Source organism: Antechinus flavipes, chromosome 1, assembly GCF_016432865.1.
Source record: "Antechinus flavipes isolate AdamAnt ecotype Samford, QLD, Australia chromosome 1, AdamAnt_v2, whole genome shotgun sequence".
In the NCBI taxonomy this organism is placed as follows: Eukaryota; Metazoa; Chordata; class Mammalia; order Dasyuromorphia; family Dasyuridae; genus Antechinus; species Antechinus flavipes.
In genome coordinates this window covers 30386406-30404457 of record NC_067398.1, presented here as the reverse complement: position 1 = coordinate 30404457, position 18052 = coordinate 30386406, and the positions used below count along the sequence as shown (strand labels likewise).

At 35.7% G+C, this 18052-nt stretch overlaps 1 protein-coding gene across 6 annotated transcripts in view; it reads right to left on the bottom strand.

Moving 5' to 3' along the window:
* MITF (melanocyte inducing transcription factor) overlaps positions 1-18052 on the bottom strand; it is a 269231-nt gene that overhangs the window by 18006 nt on the left and 233173 nt on the right. For all 6 annotated transcript variants that reach the window (XM_051980698.1, XM_051980715.1, XM_051980707.1 and 3 more), the window contains exons 3-6: positions 16224-16451; positions 14362-14445; positions 12242-12337; positions 401-518 (exon numbers count right to left, since the gene is read on the bottom strand). In XM_051980698.1, coding sequence (XP_051836658.1) covers positions 401-518; positions 12242-12337; positions 14362-14445; positions 16224-16451 — 526 coding nt within the window. The remainder of the gene's footprint in view (positions 1-400; positions 519-12241; positions 12338-14361; positions 14446-16223; positions 16452-18052) is intronic.

Genomic DNA, 18052 nt, shown 5'->3' with positions numbered 1-18052 from the left:
GTCACCAGGACAAAACAGTAAGAAAATATAAGAAATAATGCATAAGAGAGACAGAAAAGCACATTGATTTAAGTGTAATATATTGAAAAAATGATCAGAATGAGAAATGCTTAATCAGGGAAGATTTATAAGAGAAAGCATTTTGAGCCAAATCTGGGAAGAAATAGTCACCAGGACAAAACAGTAAGAAAATATAAGAAATAATGCATGGCGAGAGAGACAGAAAAGCACATTGATTTAAGTGGACCAGAAAGAGTAGCCATATTTGAAAGACAGAGAATTTCAATATAAGTCAATTTTCCAAATGGATGCTTAGAGGACAAAAAGGAAATGAGCCAAAAACTGATGACTTTTGAAGAATAAATATGACATCAAGAAATACATTGAAATGACTATTTACCTGTGAGTTCCCTTTTGATGTTGGGAAGGTTGGCTGGACAGGAGTTGCTGATTGCCAGCCCTGGAGGTGGCAAGCCTTGGTTGCCGTAAAGGTCAATCAAATTTCCAGAAACAGGTAACTGTGGGAGAAGGAGAAACCCCCAAATGATTAATTCCCAAGGAGATCTATACAGAAAGAGCAGCTATCTCATGTAACATCAAATTAAAAGTATCATCGGTAAAACATTATCTATGCTTTTATAAAAACTCTGAAATATGTATCCTCTCCTCTATTAGTATTACCAAAAAGGGATGTATTCTTTCATTAGTTTTACAGGCCTTCTCGGTTTGCAGGCTGAAACTGCTTTGTGGTATATCGAGCAGACATGTCATAATGAAGATCAGAATCTGACCATTAGTCATTCATGTCAGGTTATTAATAGAAATGGAACTAAAGGCATTAGCTTGAAAGAAATTTACATAACATAATGAATACCGCTTCTTTGGAGTATGATGCTTTTTTCTTTCCAATATTTTTTTTTTTAAGCATTTTTAACAGAAACAGAGTTGGTTTCTTTTCAGGCCACAAGAGGGAGCCCATTGACTCTTGTAAATGAATAAAAACTGGGAGGGAGGGAGGAAGGAAGGAAGGAAGGAAGGAAGGAAGGAAGGAAGGAAGGAAGGAAGGAAGGAAGGAAGGAAGGAAGGAAGGAAGGAAGGAAGGAAGGAAGGAGGAAGGAAGGAAGGAAGGAAGGAAGGAAGGAAGGAAGGAAGGAAGGAAGGAAGGAAGGAAGGAAGGAAGGAAGGAAGGAAGGAGGGAGGGGAGAGGAAGGAAGGAAGGAAGGAAAGAAAGAAGGAAGGAAGGAAGGAAGGAAGGAAAGAAAGAAGGAAGGAAGGAAGGAAGGAAGGAAGGAAGGAAGGAAGGAAGGAAGGAAGGAAGGAAGGAAGGAAGGGAGGACGGCAGGAAAGGAAGGAAGGAAGAAGGAAGGAGGAGGAAGGAAGGAGGGAGAGAGAGAGAAAGAGGAAGAAGAAAAGAAAGAGGAAGAAAGAGGAAGAAGGAAAGAAAGAAGCAAAGAGAGGAAGAAGAAAAGTGCTTTAGAGATTGTAGGAGAGCATTTTTCTAGAATTTTGCATTTCTAGAAAAATGCTCCACTTTTCTGTCCTGACAGACATGATGTCTTTTAAAATTATGTACCTCTATAGAATTAACTCATTACAATGATTTTATTTTCTAAAATTGCTGAAAATAGCATAATACCAATTATCATCATCATAACATTATTATTATAGTACTGACATTATATACTGACATTATCTCATAATTAGGAAGATCTGCATTCAAATCCTGCCCTGCCACATAGCAGGGGGTTGGACAAACCCCTTAATCTTTTAGTCTCCCAGGAAAACCTTCTATGACTATAAATTGCAAAGTAGGCAGAAATCTGCATTCAGAGGAGGAATCTCCTCATTGGGAACTCTCTATCCCCACTGAAATCACCCTGGGATGGGCTTGAAAATGTTCAACACCTGGATCTCCAGAAAACAAAACAAAAAGACGGGACATGTCTTTAAGTTAATCTATATAACTATCATTTTTTTCATCACTTTCTTAAATCTAGAAAATCAACCAACTATGCAAGTCCTAATTTGCTGCATATATGATTTCCAAAGTATAGATGCTCACACTGCAAATTGAGTCTGTTCAAGCTGGTTCTAGTCCACCCTTTTCTAGTCCCAAATCAATGAATAATAATAGTACCTGACAATGATAAAGTGTTTTAAGATTTGTGAGACACAATCTCATTTGATACTCATAACAATCTTATATAAATGCTATTATTTTCATTTTACAGTTAAAAAAATTAGCCCAAGTCTGGCACAAGTTAGAATGAAAAGAACAATTATTTTGTATTCTGAAGTTATCAACAAAATGGTGTCAAACACTCAATCCCATTCAATAAAAGCATGACTAAAAAACTGTAAAGTGGAGCTTGGAGAAAAGGAAATAATCAAATAAAGATCAAGGTATTTAGATTTAGGGTTTTCATATGAAAGAGTTTGAAATGGACTCAGTCTTTGCAAAGAATCCAAATAGGATCAATGAGCTGAAATTACAGGAAGGCAGTTCAGGCTTGAATATAAGGAGAACAACCTGAAAATTGGACAGATTGCCCCAAACGGTAGGGAGGTGCCTATGGCAAGATATTTTCAGGGACATATAAGAAACATAACAAATGAAGTATAGGACTCAGAAAACTGTCTCAGTTTCCACATTTATAAAATGAGATAACTGAATTTAATGACATTTAAGGTTCCTTCCAATTGAGATCTGTTCTCCTACAATCTCTAAAGCCAGCACTAGGATTGCAAGACCATTTCAAAGTGTGTGCACACATCCACATGTGTGTGGCAAATGGTTCAAGTTAAGATTACTTTATAATTTATGTGTAATCATTTCTAATTTTTTGAAACAGTCTAAAAAAAAATAAGACAACTCAAGATTAGCATTTTAGAAAGTGGGAAGGATGATTCTTTCCAGGGAATTTGTACCATGACTTCCACATAAATACAAGGAGGAAGAATATGAATGGAGGGGGAAAAAATTATTGTATCAAAAGTTTCAGGTAAGAGTTTGGTATCATATACCTATAAATGAATATATGTTTAGTATATGTGTGTATATATAAAATATAAGTACATAATGTTAGTACATGCATGTATTATATGCACAAAATTTTTATATGTATACATATAATATATAATTTTACTATGTGTACAAGTAACATATATGTACAAAATTTTCATCATGTGTATAAATGCATACATGCATATAACAAAAAATTTTGTACATAGATATTATAATGATAAAAATATATAAAATTAAAAGTCACTCCCCAGTAGATAAATGGTCAAATGAAGAGTTCTCAAAAGAGTTACAAACCTACAATACATATGAATGAATGTTCCAAGTCACTAAAAAAAAGAAATGCAAATCAAAACAACCCTGAAGTTTCATCTCATATCCTCCAAACTGGCAAAGATGACAAAAGCTAGAGATAGCCAATGCTGGAGAGGTGTTTAGAAAATGGACACAATAATGCATTATTGGTGGAACAGAGAGTTAGAACAACTGTTCATTGTGTTTGGCTGTATCCAACTCTTCATGACCCCATTTTGGATTTTCTTGACAAAGATACTAGAGTAATTTACCATTTTCTTCTCCAGCTCATTTTACAGATGAGGAAACTGAGTCTTCAAAGAACCCAAAAGAGAGCATCACTTTTTAAAAAGATGATGAAATGTTTAAGAGAACATGGACAAAATTAGATGCTCATAAAGTGGAAAAATAAAACATAGAGGAAAATGAATGTGATAAAGTATTACTGTGCTATAAGTGATGAATATGATGAACACAGAGAAACACATATAAATGAACTGATACAAAGGGGAATACACAGAGCCAGAAAAAAAAAAAATAATAAACACAATAGTATTAGCAACAAGGGGAACTGGAAAGAATTACCACAATCCAAGTGAAAAGGAAAAATTGCAAAATTACACAAGGCATAGTCCTAAGAAGAGATATGAAAAGATATCTTCACTTATGCTTTCCTTTATAGAGATAGGAGGTCCATGAGTGTGGAACAAAACGTGTAGATTTTTTTTTTAACGAATTGATAAATTTTTTCTTTAAAATGTTTGAATTTCTTTTTTGTTTGTTTATTTGTTACATAGGATAGTTCTCCAGAAGTCACAGAGGAGAAATGTAGGGAAAATGTTGGAAAATTTTTAAAAAATAGTCAAAGGATAAAAACAAAAATGATTTTAAAAAAACACTTAATATACCAGCTCACATAGTGTACAGTATACTAAAGAAAGAACATACATGTTCTCCTAGTATCTAGAGGAAAAAAAGACTCAGATCCATTCAAACTTACTCCTTATACAGGGAACGATTAATCTTCTTACTCAATGTCGTTTCTCATATCCTGTTTTAATTTTTTTTAATTTTTTTTATATGTTATAGAAATGTTTACTTTATTCCAGAAGTGAAAAAGTAAATTTAGGAAGTTAAAAAAAAGCTTCATCAAAATATGTGTCTCTATCCCCCACTACACACACACTCCTACCCACATTTTTTTTTTTTAATATATCTGCCCAATTTAGTGTACTTTGGCTAATGGATTAGAATAAAATTAAGAAAATAAATAAACAAAAATTTGTCACCACTCTTTTCTTTTGCTGCAATCTTTACATTAAATGATGCTCATTTCATACAGAATAATTTCTCCGAGTCAAACCTTGACCTTTCTAATTCAATCCTGACTTTGCTTTGTTAGTTTTGCCCTCTCTGCTATAATTTGCTAAATAAATTCGAATTTTTAAATGCAAGTATCCATAAGAATATCATTTGAAAACCAACAACATCTGGCATCTTTTTTTTCTTTTTCAATTTCCAAAGCTTCCTTTTCCCTTTACCAAAAGGAAGTTCCAATAAGGGTCAGCTGGGCCAACAAGGAATAAAGGAAATTCTTGAGGCTAAGGCCTTTGATGGTCAAGCTGTGTTCGAGGAGACTGTTCCTATGATATTCATTGAAGTTAAGTCACTCTGGCAAGACAAGTTGCTTTATGGAAGCTAGCCAATTCTTTCATGAATACTCCCTATAGCTACTTCTATTAAATTCTGAGCTTAAGGACAAGGTGTCATCTATTTACATGACAATTGCTTAAGCAAGGAGCTAATACAACATCCAGCACCAAAGGCAGCTAAAGAAGAGGTGGCTTGAGTGTTTCTATTGGGCTAATATCCCAAAGAAATACTAAAGAAGGGAAAGGGACCTGTATGTGCCAAAATGTTTGTGGCAGCCCTGTTTGTAGTGGCTAGAAGCTGGAAAATGAATGGATGCCCATCAATTGGAGAATGGCTGGGTAAATTGTGGTATATGAATGTTATGGCATATTATTATTCTGTAAGAAATGATCAACAGGATGATTTCAGAGAGACCTGGAGAGACTTATATGAACTGATGCTGAGTGAAATGAGCAGAACCAGGAGATCATTATACACTTCAACAACGATATTGTATGAGGACATATTTTGATGGAAGTGGATTTCTTTGACAAAGAGACCTAACTGAGTTTCAATTGATAAATGATGGACAGAAGCAGCTACACCCAAAGAAAGAACACTGGGAAACGAATGTGAACTATCTGCATTTTTGTTTTTCTTCCCGGGTTATTTTTACCTTCTGAATCCAATTCTCCCTGCGCAACAAGAGAACTATTCAGTTCTGCAAACATATATTGTATCTAGGATATACTGCAACATATCTAACATATATAAAACTGCTTGCCATCTAGGGGTGGGGGTGGAGGGAGGGAGGGGAAAAATCAGAACAGAAACGAGTGCAAGGGATAATGCTGTAAAAAAAATTACCCTGGCATGGATTCTGTCAATATAAAGTAATTATTAAATAAACTTAAAAAAAAAAAAAAAAAGAGGTGGCTTGCATTCAAGATTTGAGTTCAAATGTGACCTCAGATACTTATAAAGCGTGATCCTAGGCAATCTCTTAAGACCTACAAGCAACTCTGGAAGCCTGTAAATCACAGATGAGGCCCTATGCAGGGCTAAGCTTTCAATGAAAGCTAAGATTTCAATGGCCAAAATAAAAAGGAAGAAGAGCAGAATGAAAAGGAGGAGGAAGAATAGGAGAAGAAAAAAAGAGGAGGAGAAAGAGAAGAAGAGAAGGAAATGGATTCCAAAGTCTTTGGATTTCATTTTGTCTAACTATTGTATGATGATGATGATGATGTTCAGAAAGTTTGCCGTCGGGAGACCAATTTCTTCATCTATAATTCAATCTTAATTGTAAGGACAAAAAGAAAGAGGTAGCTAAGGTGGACACTTAAGGTTCTAAGGGGCTACTGATATTGTTGGATGTCCTTCTACCATTTGATCAATGACCAACTTTATGCAATTCTACTAAAAATGAAGAATTGGGTAGGATAATCTTGCTCTCAAGTTAGAAATTCAGCAATTTCCCCAAATATTCCCATTTATGACAAAATGCAAGCCATCATTTGCATCATTCTGGGAAAAAATTTATTGTCAAATTAATTTAGGTGACTCATCTAGGTTTCATAGAATAAATGACAAAACATTTTCTGCTACTGGAGAGAGTAGGAAGCATTTAATTTTTGCCTATGCTGATAATGCCTAGGGAAGTATCTGGCACTAAGGAGATGTTTAATAAATGCTTACTGACTGAATGACATGTAGAGGTGAGGGTATAAAATGCTGCATGCTCTGCCAAACATGCTTGCTCTATTGGGTAACTTTGCACAATCATACTGTTTTAAGCAATCAAGAGGAATAGATGGAAGAAACAACTATGACATAATAAATAAAAAATCCATAAAATCCCCCCCCAAAAAAAAAACAAATGAAATATTGTTTATTGGCTTGAACTGCTAAAAGGAACTGATTTTTATGTCTGCCTATTTGTCTGGTATAAATGGGGATGGAGAGAGAAGGAAATCCTATTGAAGTTAGGAAGCACAGATGAGTAAAGAGAGAGAGCCAGGAAGACCTGGATTTGAATACTGCCTGGAACTTTTATTGTCTGTTACTCTGGGCACCTCCCTCAACTTTTCTTAGCCTCAGTTTTCTCATCTGTAAAATGGGGATAATGTTGTGAAAATCACATGAAATATATAAAGCACTTGTCAAATCTTAATGTGTTACATAAATGTTAGCAATCATCATAATTCTCCTTTGTGAATGTAGATATTTTGTTCTTGAGCCAGCCTTTCAGCTATATTATGCAAACTATGAGTCATGCCTCTGATTCTACCAAATCCCATCAGCATAGTAGGATTATAAAGACAATAATCCAAAAGGGCACAGAGCAAGGAAAGAGCCTCCTTTATCTACTTCCCCAGTTTGATTTGAATTGAGGTCTTCAGAGGGCCTGCTGCACCAGAATGAATATTTTTTCAAGTAAGTGATCACTGCTAAATGTTAGCCTTTGCTTTCTATGGAGGTCTCCTTCTCAGGATATCAATCGGGCACTGTGGCCACAAGTAAACTGGGACTTTTATGCTTTGTTTGCAAAAGCACAACAGTGGCCTCTCTATGCTCTCAGATGCTTATTTCTAGACTGTAACTCCCTAAGGACAATTTCCTCTCTCAGTGTTTCTTGTACCTTCTATTCAAAAAAGAAAGAAAGAAAGAAAGGGGGGGGGGGGGGGGGAGAGAGACAGAGACAGAAACAGAGATACAGAGAGAGGAATAAAGAGACAGAGATAAAAATAAAGATTTGGGGGGGGGGAAGGGGAAGAGACACCAAGAGACACAGATTGGGGAACGGGCAAGGGACAAAAGACAGACAGAAAGAGAAAGAGATGAGAGGGGGAAGGCAGAGAGAAAGGAACACAGAGATAGGGGAAAGAAGATAAACAGCAGAGACAGACATAGAAGACAAAGAGAGAAGAGAGACAGATAGAAAGGAGGCAGAGACAGAGACTTAAATCAAAAGCAATTAAGTAAGCAAAGAGAAGTTAAAAGTCCAACCTAAGCCAAGGTTTTCATTTAGGAAAAGAAACAGAAAGACCTAATGGTTCACAGGCCCATATCTTAGAGGCCACAAGCACCAGATTCCATCCTATTTTACAGTTGAGAAGCTGAGGTCCTTAATGCTTAAATGATTTAGCCAAGATCAAACAGGGAGTGAGTGATAAGTGAACCAGAGATCTGAACCTGAGACCTAAGTCTTCAGACTAAATTCACTGCTGGAACTTTAAAGGGAGGATGGAAGGGGCCAACAGTCCAATGTTGAAAGAGTGAAGCCATTGGAGGTGAAGGAAATGGCTTCCAATCAGGCTCAGCTTTCACTCTTATATGAGAAGGAACAGTTCTATAGATGAAGAAGCTTTTTGGCTCCATTTAATAAACATGAACTCTTTTCTCTCTTATAACTGTCTCTCTCAATTGTATTGTAAAGAATACATCTCCTCCCCCTACCTGTCAAAGATACATGAATTGCTTCTCTTCTAATTTTTTTAAATGAAATGATCTTTAAAATGAAGGGTTTTAAAATGAAAAGTGATTCCTAATGTACAGTCAGTACTAAGACTACCAAAGAATAAGAAGGAAAATGTTTGAACGGATTGGGGGGGGGGGGGATTTTTGCATCAAATTTCTCAGATAATGGTTGGGTAGCTAAAATATAGAAGTAATGACAGATATATGTCCCAAAGTCATTCCTCAATAGATAAGGAGTCAAAGGATATGAACAACTAGTTTTCAAAAGAATTGCCCAATATTCACAAGCACAGGAAAGAACCCTCCAGATCATTCACTACAAGAGAAATGCAAATCAAAAGAACTCTGAGATTTCACCTCACACCCTGCAAATTGGCAAAGGTGACAGAGGATGAGAATATTCAGTGTGAGTGAAGTTGTAGGAAGATAGGCACATAAAAGCATTGTGCATGAAGCTGAGAATCAAGAGGACCACTTTGGAATTATACCTATAATGTGACTAAAATGTTCCTAATCTTTGATTCAGAATATCAACAATTAGGCATCTACTCCAAAGAAATCATTGATAAGAAAATTCCCATATTATACCCAAAAAGCACTTTTTGTGCTAGCAAAGAACTTAAAACATTTAACTGCTATCAACTGGAGAATGGCTAAACAAATTCTCCTGTGAAATGAATGCACAGAGGATATTGCTTTCCTTTAAGAAGAGATGAATAAGATGAATACAGAGAAGAATGGAAAGATTTATATAATCTGATGTAGAATGAATGCAGGGCCAAGAAAGTAACATACATGATCACTATAACAATGTAAACAGAAAAAAAAAAATTGCAAAATAGTAAAAAGTGAATGTCACAGAAGGATCATAAATAAGGTCATCACCAAAAAAGAGATATTCCAATTGCATTGCTTGGCAGAGGTGAGAGGTCCATGAGTATAGATAGATTGCATATCTTTTTAGATTTTTAATGTACTGACCAGTTTTTATGTTTTCTGCTTTTTCTTTGTTTTTCCCCTAGAAAATATTATTTGTTATGGAAGATTGCTTTCTGAAAAATGAGAAAGAGGGAAACTGGGAGAGATTCTGGTTATATGAGGGGAGGGGGGGAAGGGGAAGAAATGATATCAATAAAGATCTATATTCAAAAAAAATATGGCTCTGCTCCTTACCCAAGCTCAAAAAGAGAGTAAATCATTTAATTTTGGGGGCCTTAGGAATAGATTAAATAATGTGGATTTAAATTTAGGCTTAGCTTTTTTAGTGATAACCAATGTTCTCATCTATTAGCTCAGGAGGCAATTAAGGATACTAATTTTCATCATGGAGGTACACAGATGGAAGTAATGATGGAAAATAATGGGTTTTCTGAAATCAAAGAGGGCACAGTTGCTCTTTTTAGGATGGTACTGTCAGAAATCACCTCAATTCCCAAACCCAGGGAGGATGGTAATTGAGAAATTTCCAAGGTCAGCCATTTGTCCAGCAAGTCTTCCACTGCAGAAGTTCTGAGCTTGCTGCCATTATTGCAAACTGATCTGCTGAGTAGGTAAAAATAAACAGCCACCTGTTCATGGTAGTAGACTGACTATATATTTTGGAGTATTCAGTATATTACTATTAGAATCAACTAAGAACCCTCAGACCCTCAAGTTAGAGGAAATTGCAAGGTGCCTTTAAAGGCTATTCTAACTCTTTAGGCTGAGATATAAAAGGCCCCTATTGTAGCATCCCCTACAGCTTTGATGCTATCCTGCTAAAAGTTATCAAGGACATATAGAAATCAAGGGGTTATAAAAGCAAGCTGAGAATTCATTCAAGGGGCTGGAGGAAAAAAAAAATATTTAAGATGAGAATATATTTATTATCTCTTAAAAATTGATTTGGGGGAAGAGATGGTTAAAAGAACATGACTCACAAGATACATGAAAGTGATCAAATATTAAAAGACTATAGGTAATGGACAAGATGAAGATTTCAGAGAAGCATAGGAAAATTCATTTGAACTGATGAAGAAGGATGTAAGCGGAGGAGGGAAACAATGCACATCATTGTGACAGAAAAAACAAGTACTTAATGCTGTGTATTTCCCAAGCCCTCCTGCTTCCTCTCTTCCTCACAGAGGTGAGATGTGATTAACATGGAAGATTGCATAATGTTTTCCTCTAAGATTGCCTTTCATATATATGGCGTCTGTTTTGCATTCACAAAGTTATTTGCATATTGTCTCTGCCATTAGAATGCAAGTTCCAAGTAACATTTTTGCTTTTCTTTGCACCCCTATGACCCCCAGAATCCTCACATATAACATGCACGTTAAGAATGCTGTTGACTGATTGACTGACATATACCAAGAGGAACAATTTTGATATCTTGATTTGTTTTGCTGAATATTTCTTTTTCTCTTTTAAAAATAAAAAAAAAAAAATCTTTGTTATAAGGAATCACTCTGTGGTCAGTGAAGGACAAATATACATCTAGATATCAAGGTGGTATGAAAACAAAAGAAATCAATAAAATTAAAATTTTAAAAACTGAGGTTTCAAGTTGAATGAATTGTGGCCTTGAATAAAATAAAGAATAAAGAATAACAAAAGTACTTGACAAGCTGGGTCATAAGCACAGAGGACCAGGATGGGGTGAGAAAGGAGAGTATCTCATTATATTATATTGTGAAATCACTATATTGTAGAAGTGAGTAAAAATTCTGTCTAGCACACCAAGGGAATTTATTTTTGGAACTACCTATTTTTAAATACAATACAATCTCATGGCACAGCCATTAAGGAAAACTGGATAACAAAACTCTTGTATAACTTTTAAAGTGATAGGCCTAACCCATAGAAATCAGAGATTCCCAGTATTTCATTGCTGAAAGGATCTCAGGTACCATCTACTATAATGAAAATAAATCCCCCACCTCCATCTCCACCTCCACCCTGAAACCCCAAAGAATAAGTGATTATTTAATCTTCACTCGAAGCTCTCCAATCAGATGGAATCATGCCTGTACTAATCATTGTAGAAAAGACAGTTCTTTGAAAACACAATATATACTTTAATTTAGATTTTTTTTTCTAGATCACTTTCTTAAGTGTCAATCAACAAATTAATAATTCAAGTCCTGGTTTATAACATTTGTCCATTTCTAAAAGGTAAATGCTAAAAGTGAAAATTTAATAAACAGCTCTCTTAAACTGACACTCCAATATACCTCTGGGTGGACCCCACTATGTACTGAAGCAGTTCATCATGCTTTTTGATAACTCTATTAGTAGTTTTTCCTTATATAAAACATAGATTTGTCTTTTTGCAAAGCCTACTCATAGCTCCTAAATACAACCAAACATATGGCAACTGAATAGCAATTAAGATTTTAAATTGCTGAAAAATAATTCGCTTCTCTTTCACCTCTAGATCACTCCTAGATAGTAAATTAGGGTCCTAAGGAAGTATGTTACATGCTGTTTTGAACATTAATATCTCATGCATCTCCCGATGTTGCTGCTACAACAAAATAAATGGTTATCGAGTGGCTTGGGAGGTTGGACACATCTAAGAGACCATCATGCGTATAAGAAATGGACTTGGGCCAGACAGACAATAGAGTTCATCATGACCTTCTTCTTTGAACCCTTCTTGTCGAGGAAATTCATGATGCCAAAGTCAAAAGTCAGCTACTAAGTGATCACAGGACAGCAGCCTATTTTGTTAACCACATGATTCCCAAGACAAGAATTCCCATGCAGTAAGCAGAAAGGATGTGGCTGTTGGTAGCAAACCATAAATTTTTGCAAAGTAACATAGATTAATACCGTATTGGCCATTTGCAATGCTGGATCCATCAAGCCTAGAATTTCTTCATTATAGCTTGATTCAAGGCTAATTATATCATCAATTACATCATCCATCTGTTGGGAAAGAGTAATGAAAGATATAAACAAAACAAAACCAAAAAAAAAATAAATAAACAAACTAGCACACATTTTTTTCAAAACCTCTAACAAATCTTTCATGAATTTTGCTTAATTTTGAAAAAAAAAATTTCTTTCCCTCCCAGAGAAAAGGAAAAAAAAAGTAAGAGATAATTTCTTTTTTTTCTTATGGGGGAGAAGGGGAAAGCAAGAGGAGTTTGAAATGCTTTATTTAGCCAGGAAGATCATATGAAACAATATAAATAGGGATCTTTGGAAACTTTAAGATATCGTATACAGCTATAATGATTATTATTATTATTATCATTATTACTCCCTTTTTAAATGGCAGATTGGCCAATCATCTGTAACTTAAGTCTTGAAAAGTTTCTAGGGGCACCAAGAGATAAGTGATGGCCCAGAGTCACACATGGAGAATTAGAATCTGGATCCTCCTGCCAACCCACTCTATCATACTACCTCTCATTAACACTAGGAAATCCTCTTGAATGATGTCTGCCACTTCCTTTTTCTCCCCAGTGACTAAGCACTATAGCATCCTCTCTCCTCCTGGGAACAGGAAAAATGAAGATAGCATCCATCCTTGGCCTCCTTGGGGACAGCCCGGCCCACTCCTGCCTGTGTGCCAAGGAGTAGCCCTAAAAACTTTTCCAGTACTGAGCTTGAGGAAGGGTTCTCCTAGTGACTTGTAAAATAACAATTTATTCTTGCACAGCTGCCAAAAGTTCTTTGTATTCCCAGGGGATTACATCAGGACGAGGTTATCATTACGGTTGGAGAGCTGACATTCCCACTAGATCAATTTTATTCCTGAAGTACCAAAACATCAGTTATGATGATAATAAACAACAGTGATTACATGGGCATTGCAGCAGTCACAAATACAAGTCTGTGCAAACATTTCTCAGTAAACATCCAGTGAATGGAAAGTGGCCTTCTCCATGAGTGCATGCGTGTGTGTGTGTGTGTGTGTGTGTGTGTGTGTGTGTGTGTGTGTGTATGTTTTGAAAACTCACAGTTATGTTATATTGAAATCAGGGGACTTCTCCTGACTACCTCTTCTCTTCTCATTTTTACTTGATTTTCTCTATTTTATTTATCTAATCTTGCTCTTTCTGCCCATGACAAAGATCTAGTGCATTTTTAATCCACTGAGATCAACAATTTATATGTTAGTTTCAAATAATATAGCACAGGTAATGCAAACTCCAATGTGTCATAGAGATGATGGCTATGGCAGTTGTCACAGTTGGGTTGGTTATGTTTGCCATTTTTCTGGGATAAGAGACAGTATGGCATAAAGGATAAAAAGTGAGTACGGAGTGAAGAAGACCCGAGTTCAAGTTTTTCCTTTGTTATATGTTATCTATGTGATCCTAAGCAAGTCATTTAATTTCTCAATGCTCTTACATTGATTGATAAAGGGATTTTCCTCACTCGGGAACGCTCTAACACAATGAAATCCTACGTCCAGTCCCTATCCCTAACGTTATTTCTCTTCCTAGACTGCATTTATTGTAGCCTTTTCAAAAGGATGTCCTTTTTCCACAGCAATAGACAAGAAATATGTTATCAGAAATGAAAAATGATTCTCCAATTTTATCCTGTCTTAAAAGTATAGTATAAGAAATTCAGATAAGATCCATGCTTCTTATTCTACCAACCTTCTCAAGAAAGAGCAACTCAATAAATTTCCATGCCGGGTACTCTACAGTTTTTGAAAGCAGTACTATGTTTTCATTTCATTAAAGTATGGATTCTAGGCCAATTAGAATTATTTTAAATAACTAAAGCAAACAAAAAAGGACTCCAATTTCATTTGCCTAGCTATCATTTAATGACAGGAAGCTCCGGAGCAAGTTAAAAAGTTCCTGTCACTCACTTAAAAAAAAAATCAATGGGGAAAAAAAACCCTTAAGTCATCAAGAAGGTGTGATCAGCAACAAATATAGATCCTCATTACAGAGTGTTACATCCTCCAGATGCTAGTCATTCAGTACCTGCATGCATGATGCTCGAGAATGCGCATTCATATTTGGGCACTCACTCTCCGCCCTGTTCTGCTCTTCAAACTTATAAAACCCCTGTAAAGACATAAAAACAAAATGGAGATTTGCCAATTCTTTTCTCAATGTCACACACAAATATACGCGAGAGGCGGGAAACACTGCAATGGGTTGAACTAAATTTCATGTAAACCAGAAATTTGGCAGCCTCAAAATGAAGGGCCGGCTACATTTTATTTACTAGTCTAGGAAAAGAGGAAATTAATTGAGTGGCTTTTGTAAACAATTGCTGAAAGAGTATATCAAAAAGAAGGGGAAGGGTAAAGGCAAATTGGGATCCTTAGGAAAGTAAAAAAAATTAACCAGAATCCTGGGGGAAGAGGGAATGGAAATTATATATGGGTTTCAAAAAAAACATAATAATAATAAAGTAGGATTCCCATTCTTTTAATATGCATAACTTATCACAATAAACATAGGTCAAATCACGATCTCCCCTGACAACCACCCTGGCAAAACTCTTCTCCCATACACACAAAGAAACTATATTTAGGAGGAAAAAAATGTCTAATGTAACAATGAAATGAAAGGGTAAGTCTTTGTTTCTTATCCAATTCAGGCTATACCTTTAGAGAGTTAGCATGCCTTAATGTTTAGAAAACTATGAATGTGAAAATTATAATAAACTCAGTACTAGGAAAAAATAACTTCATAAAATTAAAGATAACCTAAAATGGAATGGGATCTCTGGGGAGGCATTCGGTATTTGAGCAAAATGGGACATCTTCATGCAATAGTTTGCTGCCCACTTGCCAGTTGGCCTAATTTACGGAGAGAATTCCCAGTCTCAATAGTTACAGAGACCTCTTCCAATTCTAAAATTCCTATAATTTTATGGAATCAATTACACCTAGCATTTTTCTTTAAAAAATCCTATCAGTGATATTGTTTGAATCCTCTCAAATGCCACGTTCTTGAAAAGTAAAAATAATATTGCAGGCGTTCACAAAAAGTAAAATTTCTCACTGCCTGCCCCACACCTTTTTTAGATTTGCTTTTTTATCTCCACCTTCTCTTTTTCTCTCTCTTTCTCAATCGTTTTCACTGCTCTAGATACTGAAAGGCTTAAATTGGTATATTGAGAAAAACAGAGCATAAATCAGAAGTGCAAACAATCTGAGAGAGGACATTCAAGTGCCACGTTCCACTTAGAATAAGGCTATACTTTGTTTAATATTTTCTAGGTCAATGATCTTAGCCTTTTTTGGGCTGCGGACCCCTTTGGAAGAATAATGCTTATGGATCCCTTCTCGGGATTATGCTTTGAATGCACAAAATATATAGGTGACAAAGAAAATGAATTAAATTGAAATAGTTATTAAAATATATATATTTTTTGAAAACAAAAACAGTTTCTTGGACACTAGGTTAAGAATCTAAAGTAAACTTCACTTCATGTCAGGCATTCAAGAAAGATATCAGGAATAATAATAATGATGATAATTTCCAATTACATGGCATTTTGAAGTTTGCAAATGACAGTATCAATCAATCAACCAACAAGCATTTATTAAGCACTATCTGTATGCCAGGCACAGTACATAGATTACGTTGTGTGATCATCACAATTGTCTTTGTGAGTTGATGTTATTTTTCTTCCTCTATTTTACAGATAGGAAAGTGAACCTCTGAGATCGAAATGATTATCTGGGGTCACATAGATACAAAGTCTCTCTGCCGGTGGCAGAAATTGCTAAGTAGTATAAGAAGGGACTTTAGCATTCAACGAATTGAGAAGATGCTACAAAGAATCATGTTGTCGAAAAAAATAGGAGAGGAGAGGAGACGTGATTTACCTCTTTTTCACAGTTGGAGTTAAGAGTGAGCATAGCCATGGGGCTATTGGGTGCGCTGCTCCCAGGTCCAGGTGGCATGACATGGTCCCCAGGCTGGTTTGGACAAGGCAAGCTCAGGGCTTGGTTGGCATGTTTATTGGCTAAAGTGGTAGAAAGGTACTGCTTTACCTGCTGCCTTTGGGCTTGCTGAATGTGGTACTTGGTGGGGTTTTCTAGATGGGTCTGAACCTGAATACAGACACAGAAGGAGAAGATAAAAACAATATGTCATTATTCATGAATGACAGGGGGCTTCCCCCCCCCCACACTTTTTTTACATTAGTGAAGCAACAGAATTGTTTTAAAATCAAATATATTTTTTACATTGACTCTTTTTTTAAAAAGTTATAAGCCCAGCTCGTTTATAGAATATGCTATTTGTTTCTTTCAGAGCAGATGTTACTTCTTGGAGACATAATAAATAATAGCGATACTGAAATTTAAAGTCTTTGACAATACCCTGGCCTGTTGTAATTATACCTTTTTTGAGATGCCTTCACCTCTGTTCAGATTTTACAAACCACTAATTATAACTTAAACAGGGAAGTGTGGGGAGGATCCTGACCCAAAGAGTGATTTCTTTTAGTTTTTGTATTTATTTGTGTTTTCCTTTTTTAAAGATTTTAATTTAAAAGAGAAAATAGGAACCAATTTCATTCTACTTTTTTCACAGAATGGCTTTCAAATTCCAAGAAGTGTCTGTTTAAGAAACCAAGAGTAAGGCAGTCCTCACAAACAAACAGAAACATTCCCTTGATTAAATCAACCGGGGCAAATTACTTCTTCCACTTTCAAATGAACATGATTACTCAACATTTTAATTAAGACAGAACTTAACTGAAAAGGTAGTCCCAACATCTAAGCAGGTTTTTAAAATGAAAACCGTTTCCCTGGAAGCATTCTAAGTGCTCTGGTTACCAAACAAGAAATATAACAGTGTTTGGTCTGAGGTGGGTTTTTTCCCCCCTTGCCTTTTCAAACATTAACAAGATGCTAGAAACTGTTTTAAAATCAAAGATGTCTTTTAAGTCATATTTTTTCCCTTTACAAATTGCTGCTCATCCATTGAAATTAATAGAGGTGCTGATATAAAGAACTGAGCATTATCACAGGATAAAACAGTTTTAATTTACAGATTTAAAAATGCACAGACTATTTGCTATCAGACTAAACAATTAATAGCATTCAAATGCTCAAAGAGCCCCAATTATTGAGAATATTGCAGCTACTTCATAGAAAGAAAGAATATTTCTGGTCCCCACAATTTCTATCATATTCTAAAGATGAATGGTGACAGAGAGATTTGAAAAGGCTCACCTGGTAATGGTTATATTCTAGCATTTCCAGCATAACAACGTATTCTATGGTCCCAATCCAAGGAGAAAAACAGAATGAAAATAAATACCCCACTTTCGGTAATTCCAAGCTGAAGGCTGGTATAGGGAAGACACTATAAACAAGGTACCCTGAGACACTCCACAGGAAACTTCATTGCAGAGGCTCAGCTTATAATAACCTAAGCTAATTAGTTATGCGTGTAAAGAAACTGTTCACACAAGGGGCTTTTTTTGGGAAGCACTGCAGTTTAGTACTAAATATTGATATTAATTTTTTTCCTCCAGCTTGACGTCATGTTTCTTCGTTAATATAAAAGAACCTTTTAAGTTATGGGCTATCAAAGTCAGACAGTCAGATCAAGGCCAATTCACTATTCATCTTTAGTTCCAGTAGTATTAATAGACAATGGTATTTCTCTTTCAGCAATAAGGTTAAGAGCTGTACGCTCACTT